Here is a 10,971-nt window from a genome sequence, read left to right as displayed (position 1 = left end):
CCGCCAAGTCTTGGACTACTCTTTTATCAACGAATAGTGGAATTGACCATAACATTATAACGTTCCCACGGCTGAAAGGGCAAACATGTTTGGTGGTACGGGGATTACGAACCTGCGACCCCAATATTGCGAATCAAGAGCCCTAATCACCTGGCCATGCCGGGCCACTTTACACTTCTTAAATATATATTTTTGTCGTTGAATGTGAATTTCTCAGACGGCATGACGTTTCACCTTATTGCGATTGGATGTTTGGTGTGGACATTTAAGAATCATTAGTTTGTTTTTTGGTGCATTGCTACACAATGAGCTATCTGCTCTGTCCACCGCGGGAAATGGAACCTTGGACTTCATTGTTGTAAATAATTAGTACTAAAGAGATTCTAGCTTTTAATGGAAAGCCTCCCCACCCAGTCGCTCAGCAGTACGTCTATGGACTTATACGGTAAAAAACGGATTTCGATACTTGTGTTGGGCACAGTTTATATAGCCCATTGTGTAGCTTTGTGCTTAACTGTAAACAACGAAATGAAACAGAAAATAAAATTGAATAGCAAGCAATATATAACCATGCTTAAATTTAAAATGAATATTTTTTACAAGTAATAACAAAATGCGTCTGTTTGTTTGAAGTTAAGCACAAAGCTGCACAATGGGCTATCTGTGATCTGCCCACCGCAAGTATCGAAACGTTACAAGAAAATTAGATAACTTAACGTCTTACATACAAAAAGAGTATTTAAAAAATAATTGATAAAAGTTTTTGTTTTGGTTGATGCTAAGCATAAAGCTACACAATGGGCTACCTGCGCTGTATCGAAACCCGATTTTTAGCGCATTAAGCCCGCAGACTTAGTGCTGATCCACTGGCGGGGGGGGGGATTCTACACGTAACTTGTGACAACAGTGTCATGCAGTAAGAAGACCACTTCGTGCACTGTACCTGAAATCATTAATGCTTAGATTACCCTATACGACATTAAAATCGAGAACTTTAAATAAAAAAGGGAAGAACTGACTCTGTAAAACCGCTCGATTTCTATCTGATTTTATAATTACTGCAATAAAGAACCATTTCTGAAGTAACTGCCAAAAAATTATATCATAAATGAGGATCCAGTGTTTGCCACTAAAGTCATTTATTATCAGATCATGTATCAAAATAGTGACTACTGTTTAGAGAAAATGTATTTTTAGTTACAACTAGCTTGTGACTGAATTCTTACTTTCAAGCAAACACACCACACCCTATAACATATAGCTTTAGTAACTGATCGATGACAACCAACATTGATCGAACAGAAAGTGTACACCATGTTCTGGTTATCTTCCTCGTACTTGAGAGGTATTAGACGTGCTATTTACCTTTATCAAATATCAAAGAAAAGAACACTTTTAAAGCCAACCAAGTTGATGAATATTTCTCCCAATAAAGTGGCCTTCTTTAAAAAATTATATCTAAGGTATTTTCTTTATGAAGTTATTAACACAAGTTTGGCAGCTTTTCTTTCTAGCGATGAAGTTATATGTCGAAGGCGTAGTAGCTTTCATTAGCAAATAATACATTAAATATGGTAGCATTGTTTATAAAGAACATTTAAGGAGCAAGATCTTTCTTTTTGAGATATAAAAACAAGCTCAACCATTTTCTTTATAGGTGCAGTAGCTTTCCTAAGTAAGTAACGAGACACTTGCAGTAGCTTTCCTAAGAAAGTAATGAGACACTTGCAGTAACTTTTTGTAAGAAATAATGTTCGAATCGCAATATATATTGGAATTCATGACCCAGATGCTGTAACCTTTCTTGACAAATTATTCATAAAATGTTTAATCGACGTTTTGACTAAATAAATACGTGCAATAGTGTTCTTTAGAAAATAATACCCCAGGCGCAGAAGATTTCCTTGAGATGTAATATCCTTCGTGCATGACTTTCCCGTAAGTTAGTATTTGGTGGAATGATACCCCAGGTGCAGAAAATTTCCTTGAGATATAATGCCTCTCATGCGTTACTTTCTTCATAACTTAATGGTTTCGGCAAAATAATTTCCCTGATCCAAAAGTATGTATTTTTAATTTTTATTAGAACAAAATATGAGACGCATGTTTTCTATACCCTTAAATAATAAAATAAAACGTTTTTTTTTAATGGATGAAAATTTTACTGCGCGTTTGAATCACATAAATTGAAGCAACCAACCTCCTCTAAACTCTGAATAACAATAAAAGTAATTATGAAATTTTAGAAACTACAATACTTTGCACATACCCGAAAATTATCTCAGAAAAGTTACATTTAATAAATACCCGCATGAGGAATAGAAATACAAGCATATTTTACGTTGTGCATATACTGCATATAAGCTACCCTTCGCCAGCCGTCTCCATACTCTCCTAAGTCTTCGGAAAGCAAGCACCCAGTATTAATTACCCTTCTAAGTTCTTTCCATGGCCCTGCTTATATTCGGCTCTGGATAACTTACACTCACTCGCACATAAACGTAGGAATAAGTATTGATCTATTTTCTTACCTGTCAATAAAACCAAGGGTAGCACCACACGGAAAAGACACGAGCAGACCAACGTGTTCACCATGTTACCATGGTAATAACGACTTAGGGGAAGAACCTATATAAAAGAATAACAAAACATAAGAATAGTCTTAGTTTAGACAGTTCATGACCTTTGTAATAGAATAGCAAACAATATAGTTGGAAAAACTGTATAAATGTAAATATTTTAACTTATTTCAGAAACGGCTTCTTCTGAAACCTGCTTTCAGTGTCGGCTTTCACTTCAACACACACGCGCGCGCACGCGCACACATATACATAGTACTGTGCAAACTCATTATAACATCTAATTAGTTTGTAGTTTAAAATCTTGAATAAAAACATTAAAAAAGCAAATTATTATTATTTCTTTACTTTATCTAACTCTAATTAATATGCTATACAGTTAATTAATTTAAAATTTGTTTGTTTTAATGAGCTATGTGTGCTCTGTCTACAACGAGTATTGAAAACCGTTTTTTTTTTGCGTTATAAACCTTCAAACCTACCGCTGTGCCCCTGGGGGACAAGAGGAAAACGTAACATATTCAGTATATTAGACACAAATGATTAAATGCTTGTTTGTTTGTATTTAAGCACAAAGCTACACAAAGGGTTATCTGTGGTCTGCCCACCACGGGTATCGAAACCCGGTTTCTAGCGTCGTAAATCTGGAAACATCCCGCTGTGCCACTTGGGGGCTATTAAATGCAGTAGATTTTTTTAAAGTTTGTCAAACATATCTAAATATTAATACACATGATTACCGCTAGTCTCTGTATCACCTATGAATTAGAAAAAATTGAGATTTTCACATTCTGGGTTTTTCATGCAGGTATATATGGGTTATATAAGGGTGATTTTTTTTCTTCAAAAAACATCGTCCAGTACTGCTAATATAGTGTGGTGTTACCATTAAATTATGAAAAGATAGAGCGAAGTAACAAATTTTAGAAGAGTCAGAGCCAAATCTTTATTTGATGCTGAGTGCAGTTTAATAAAGTTTGTAAAAGACCTCGGCTGTTCACCAAGTACTTGTAATGCATACGTTAAAAATCCACTCATATTACATTAGACAAGGCAGTAGACATACAAATAAGTTCATTGAAATAGATGTCAGATGGCTAACAATCAGACTCCTGAAAAATTGAAAGAAATATTCAAAAAACCTTGTTAACAACATTCTCACGAACACTGCATAATTGCGAATCTTGGGGAAGAGTAACAATAAGAAAGTCATTGCTGCATAAAAAAGAATACAGCAAAGAGACTAACTTTTGCCAAAGAACACGTATCTTGGTCTTCGGAACAGTGGCACAAGGTACTTTGGACAGACTGGTCTAAGTTTGGGCTGTTTAGTTTCAACCAACGTTAAAGAATCAATGGGAGGTTGCTGGAGTACCAACTATCAAGAATGCAGGAGGCTCTATAATTGTTTTGGGCACGATCTTTGTGAATGGTGTTGAATATTCTCACAGAATTAACTGAAAAATTGATCGGTATAAATGCTTCAGTATACTAGTACATCATAATGCACCCTCTGGAAAGAAGCTGATTGGGCAGAAGTTCACATTTCAAGAAGATAACGCCCAATAACGCACGTCCAAAGACTGTAGAACTTGTTTTGGCAATGGAAGAAAACTGTATAGATCTCCAGCGAATAGAAAGGCTGCCTCAAAGTCATCATGCTTGATGTAAGCATCAACTGTACTAAATGAAGCCTCAGGAAAAAACTTCAAAAGAATTAAATCATAGTACACAGAGACTTTAATGAAATCCATAGACACAATGCTACAAGTATGTCAAGCTGTTATTGATGGTCATACTAAATAATAGCATTCAAGAAACTTCAATATATTATTTGTAATAGTTTCCTGTAAGATTAATTTGCAGTAATTAAAAGTTAATTTCTATATCAAATCAAGGACTATTTTGAATGTAAGACTCATAAAATGGTAATTGTTGAGACTTATTATAAATGTACACGCAAAAGTACCCGTCCCCAGTGACGGTAAAAGTTTAAATTAATCTATCAATTTAAATTATTTCATGGGCTTTAAAATTATTAATTGTGTTGCACTCTTGGTTTCACTGAGAGCAATTCTCTGAACTACTTATACTGCCCATCACGAAAAGTAATTGTTGAGCATTTAAGTCATGCTAAGAGCCGCTCAACAATAACATAAGGTAAATCTACATTTAGACGAACGCTCGGACAAACACTGCGGTTCGCAATATATACAAGATGTATTTATATAATATACTATATTATATATTTATATATAACTTTCTACAACGGAAGAGTTCTTTGGCAGATCGAGCAGCACTGAATGGCTGTAACTTGATGGATCAGACTCAACCAGTGGTCAGTAATCTACAATGTGTTTTTTTTCACTACTTCGTGTATATAACTAACGGCCACCTAGTTACCTATTTGTGCTAAACCTTTGAATTGACCGTATTCAATTTTATTTTTTTTTTAAAATTGCGGCTTAATGTGGGTTTTAAGCAAAAATATTCAAAATGGGCTATCTGTACTCTGCCCACCACGGATATCGAAACTCGATTTCTAGAATAGTAAACCTGCAAACATACTGCTCAGCCACTGGGGGGTAGGATAAAAAACGGATAACCATTTCAGTTATTTTTGCTGTTAACCTAACTATGTGTGTTAACAGCGTTTAGTTACACATTAGCAATTTCATTGCAATGCCATTTAAAACTTAATTTGTTTTTGGGGGGAGCTCTTTGATTTGTCTAATGTGAAAATACAAAAATATGTTATTTGGTATTGATTATACTGTAACTTAAAGCACACAAAGTAAAGGTGTAAACCAATATTTTATTGTAAGTTTCTTTTAACTTGTTACTGTTCCCCCTCCCCCCCATAATTGGGAATATAAAATTGGTCATGTTGAAATATATTATCTTCTTTTAAGAGTTCGTAACAAGTGACCTGTCTACACTAAACAAAACAAATCTTATATATATATATAGTGCGAACCGGTCTGTCCGAGTGTCCGTCTGTCTCCCGTTTACAGCGGTCGCTACAAAAAGAGGTAAAACAAACTACAAGTTTTCACTGGAAGTTAGCACATCTAGCAGACATGGGCGTCCGCAGAGGGGTCACTTGCCCCCCCCCCTGGAAAATGAGAAACATAATTCATTCTTTATTCATTCAGCATATGTATATGAACTTTTTTATTTAATTCACAATTTCAAACTATTCTGCCCCCCTGGAAAAACTTATGCGGACGCCCATGCTAGCAGAGGCGATTTATTACCTTGTTATTAACGGGCTCTCTATTTTCTAACTAGATGGTTGTCCGCTGTTCCTTGTTTAATAACACAGGTTGACAGTATTTAAATCAAACTTTCAGATTCCACATGATAGAACATGTCCAGTTTTGTTATTCAGACCTCGCCCTTTTGTGTCTCGTGGCGTGCGTTATTTGAAATCCTTTATTAACAGAATATCTGATAATATCAGTCAGCCTGGAGTACAAGCATACGTGTAACTTTGATACTAACTTTACTCGTCATGGTAAAAACAATATCCATGTGTTGCATGAAATAGATGCCGAGCGTGCCGGACTTTAAACTCATATAACATGGTTTGCGTCCCGTTCCCGTCAAAACTCACTTCGCACTGAAAGGCTGTGGGCTCGTTATAAGAGTAACGAGAAGTCCCAGTATTTCATTAGAGTGGGCCAACAGTTGGAGGTGGGTGGTGTTGACTGGCTGCCTTCCCGTTAGTTTTTCAGTTCAAAATTAGGGACGGCTAGTGTAGATAACCCTTGTGTATTCAATGTTGCACAAAGCTATTCAAGGGTTATCTGCACTAGCCGTCCCTAACTTAGGAATGAGTGACTAGTCAACATCACCCACCGCCAACTCTTGATCTACTCTTTTATCAACGAATAGTGGGATTAACCATCACTTATAACGCTCCCGAGGCTGAAGGGGCAAGCATGTTCGGTGAAGGGGATCTGAATCCGTCGAGCGCCCTAACAACTGGGCCATACTAGGTCTGCGCCTTTTGTACAAGATAAAATGAACAGACAGAAAATTAGGGACTCTGTGCAAGATTGGATGTTTACACAATACAAAATAGTATGTACTTTTGCGCTTGTTTATGGAAGATATAAACCCCTGATAATATTTGAGAAATTGCTCATTTTTTGTGAAAGAATATAAAAATATTTAGGACAATTTTTTGGAGATTTTTAGTTTTATTTGAGGTACATTTCGGGAATTTAATACCAAGGCATAAGCGTTATGCAGCTCTTTTCTGAAGTAACTGAAATTGGAATTCTCAGCCTGAACGGTATCTTTTGTGCACGTGGGCTAAACGTCCAAACCAGAGACTTCTAGGCTTCAGATATAGGCGATTCTAATTTTAGTCTACTGTTTGACCAGAGGGAAGACAGCCAGTGCGCATAGCTCTATGCTATAACTGTTTTATCAGCCCTTTTCAACCAAATAATGAGATTGATTGTGTTACTTTTATAATGCACTCAGCAGCATAATGTCTTGAATTCTGAGCCCTTCAATCCAGTCGGACACGCTCATCACTAGGCCACGCCCTACCCTTATGGAGTAATAAGATGACATAAGTGTATTGGGGATTCGAATAAGAGATAACCAAACACTTATAAACCTGTAGACCTTTAATAAGTTAATTCTTATATCGAACATTATGAATATACCTCAAGTGTTCACCCTAGTCCAAGAGATGACTTGTAATGTGCAGTCAGGTGATGACCTAAAGAAAGAAGCATCGATCCGCATAGGAAAAGTCTTCTCTGACCAACACTTGATGTATACATATAAAACTATGCATCTACAATTCCAATGTCACATCGATTCTAACACATTGATGAGAAAACTAGGGAAGCAAAAAAAAAAAAGAAGTAGACAGTTGATTGAATTTTATTGGAAATAAAGGCCGATTGGGAATTAACTGGAAATATTTCAAAACCAACAAAAAAAATCAGAGAGCTAACTGCGCAACTCAAAAACGATACCAGAGAAAGGAACTGCAGAAATGTTGGCCAAGTGCCTAGATTGCCACCGGAACGCTATCCAAACAAACCAATATAAGCTTGTAATTTCTTTTCGGGCACATTGTGCTATCATATTAAGAGTAAAAACACAAAACCGACGTTTTTTGGCACAATGAGAGGTAAAAATATTAGGTCGTCAAGGAATGGAATTAATGTCGCTATTTTTTAGATGAAAAAAAAACGAACAACTTATATATCAAAACAAAACATTTATTAAATCAAATAGTCTCCATTCTTATGTTGTTCTTCCATCTTACAATCAGGTTGTTAATGCCCTGATTAAAGAAATCACTTGGCTTTGAAGCAAAAAACACGTGGATGTCCTCTTTAACACCTTCCACATTTGCATACGTTTTCCCATTTAGATGGCATTGCAGCGAACGAAAAAGATCTGATGGTGCCATATTTGGAAAATACACTTCTTGTATTCAAACAGCATTACATGTCGGATGTGTGTCTCGTTGTGTGCTATCACTATAAGGAATTAGAGTAAACTAAACTTTGCACGTTATATAGGCTACACTAACGTGACGTTTAGGTGGTTCGTTTAACTATTATACGTGATGTACGTTTTTTGGAGGTGGTTAATGAAAGTGTTCCAATACGTGATATTAATTTCTTGACGACCTAATATTTATTATTAGTTACAGGTAAATACTAGCCCTAATGACGGTAACTGTATTACCGAAACCAGTCGGCTGTAACTAATAATAAATGTTTTATCTTTCATTGTGCCAAAAAACGTTGGTATTTGTGTGCGTTTTTTTTTTGCTATTAATACAACGTAAGCTTACCAGAAAAAAGAAAAAAAAGAAAAGAAAAATGGAGGACCGAAGGAAACCTCTATAGAAATGGTCGAGTTATTAGTCTAGCAAGTATGGTTGGTGCAATAAAAGTTTCACAAGACAGAAATTAGTGGCGCCACCTTGTCCTTATACCATGTGAGATACGACGGTGGTAGAGGACAGAATAGGAATAATACTATTGAAATAGTGATTTTGCAAGTGAGATTAATTGTCGTTATTATAACCTTTAATATGATTTAAGCAATTATATTGGTCATTCGTACGATCATATTAAACATATTAGTTGTAAATTATTTTATAAAATGAAGTGGATAAAAAATACGGGTACTTCTGAAAAAAACATATACGTCATGAAGTATTTTTTTAACGAGTGGTTTTGTTTATTGTCAAATGCAATTAAAGATCAATAAATTTCTTTGTTTGTAGTTAAGCACAAAGGTACATATTGGGCTATGTGTGATGTGTCCACCACGGGCACATAGATTTTAGTGCTATAAGCCTTCAGACTTACTGCTGTCTCATTGGAGCAGATCAATAAGAATGGACGAAGTTCATATAATATAAAAATAATATGTTTAGGTTTGTTTTGTGTGTTGACTCTGACCAAAGAGGAGTATTTTCACGACGAAGAAGCTCGAAATTATAAAAATAGCACTGATATAGCAATAGATTCATTTAGTTACAGTATACCATTCTCTTAATTATAAAATAGCGCCGATATAGCAGTAGATTCATTTAGTTACAGTATATCATTCTCTTAATTATAAAATAGCGCCGATATAGCGATAGATTTATTTAATTACAGTATATCATTCTCTTGATTATAAAACTTGGTGAAGTAACATAGTTCTTGTATATAAATATACAACAATGACTATAACCCTGCTTTGTGAAGTAACATAGTTCTTGTATATAAGAATACAACAATGGCTTTTACCCTGCTTTGTGAAGTAGTGTAGTCCTTGTATATAAAAATACAACAATCGTTTTTAACTAGCTCAGTGAAGTAGCATAATCCTTGAACACAAGTATATAAGAATTGTTACATAACTGATTAGTAAGGTATTTGGGTATAAATATAGAATTTGTGATGTGACGTTAGCTCTCATTCTAAGTTTGAGTACAGCGTTTAATATCTGTAACGTTAGTGAGCGTATTGTAGGTAAATGAATCTGTTGCTATATCAGTGCTGTTTTTATAATCAAGAGAATGGTATACTGTAATTAAATGAATCTATTGCTATATCGGCGCTATTTTATAATCAAGAGAATGGTATACTGTAATTAAATGAATCTATTGCTATATCGGCGCTAGCAGGGTTATAGCCATTGTTGTATACTTACATACAAGAACTATTTACTTCACCAAGCAGGGTTATAGCCATTGTTGTATACTTATATACAAGAACTATTTTACTTCACCATGCAGGGTTATAACCATTGTTGTATATGTACATACAAGAACTACATTACTTCACCAAGCAGGGTTATAGCCATTGTTTTATTCTTATATACAAGAACTATGTTACTTCATAAATCTAGTTCCTAACAATTCCTGAGTGATCCTATTCATAATGGGTTAGTACGATTTTCAATAAAATAAGTACTTATATCTATTTGAAAACTGAACCTCACATCAAACTTTGGATATAAAAACTACGAAACTATAGACACTGACGTATCTCAAAATCAGTTTAACACACCAACATACTTACTGATAAGGGGGGATTACTTTAATCCAACTATTAAGAATTAAACACAACAAACTAAATGGGATTGTTCTCAACTTGCAGGTTATGTCCATTCATATTAACTACAGAGCTATGAAAGGAAAGCTTTTGTAGTCTAAACTTTTACAAATTCATTGTAATAAAACTTTTACTTCACAAGATTTTGTCAGTTTGAAATATAGGGCTTATTAAAGTTGTTAGGGTAACTTGTTAAAAATTAAAATTATACTAAACTTTCGAAGACTAAAACCTTCATATTCTCTGTCCTTTTGAAAGTAATATATACAGTTTTACCTTGTATGGATCATATCTATATAACATAGGATGCAGTAGCTATGGCGGGAAAATCTTCTATTTAGAGTATCTGCTTTTATCAAAGCAACTGTGTATTTATCCTTATAGTCTAGCAGTAGAATTTATCTACAGCTCGTAGTGATTACTCATTCACGAAAAATATCAAAGTTTACAGGACACACAATAGAAAAAGACAGTTTTATTTTAGCGTAACTTAAAATTTGTTTGTAAGCTCACCAAGACATTTTTGTCCTGATTGTGTGATTTTGTAGCAATATGGTTACTGTCATGTAACGTATTAATAACGTAGTTTAGCTCCAACAATAACCTTCACTCTGCTACTATGTTCCAAAGTTATTAAACGAAACACTGAACTAACAATGTTCCAAAATTATGAAATAAAACACTGAACTAACAATGTTCCAAAGTTATGAAAAGAAACACTGAACTAACAATGTTCCAAAATTATGAAAAGAAACACTAAACTAACAATGTTCCAAAGTTATGAAAAGAAACACTAAACT

At 34.7% G+C, this 10,971-nt stretch overlaps 1 protein-coding gene across 1 annotated transcript in view; it reads right to left on the bottom strand.

Moving 5' to 3' along the window:
• Positions 1-10,971, bottom strand: part of LOC106462778 (piezo-type mechanosensitive ion channel component 2-like) — a 166,367-nt gene that overhangs the window by 153,323 nt on the left and 2,073 nt on the right. Inside the window, exon 2 of the mRNA XM_022390367.1 lies at positions 2,532-2,628. Within this exon, the coding sequence (XP_022246075.1) occupies positions 2,532-2,595 (64 nt within the window). The 5' untranslated portion in view covers positions 2,596-2,628. The remainder of the gene's footprint in view (positions 1-2,531; positions 2,629-10,971) is intronic.

Source organism: Limulus polyphemus, unplaced genomic scaffold (assembly GCF_000517525.1).
Source record: "Limulus polyphemus unplaced genomic scaffold, Limulus_polyphemus-2.1.2 Scaffold48, whole genome shotgun sequence".
NCBI classification, from domain to species: Eukaryota; Metazoa; Arthropoda; class Merostomata; order Xiphosura; family Limulidae; genus Limulus; species Limulus polyphemus.
This window is presented reverse-complemented; position numbering and strand designations above follow the sequence as displayed.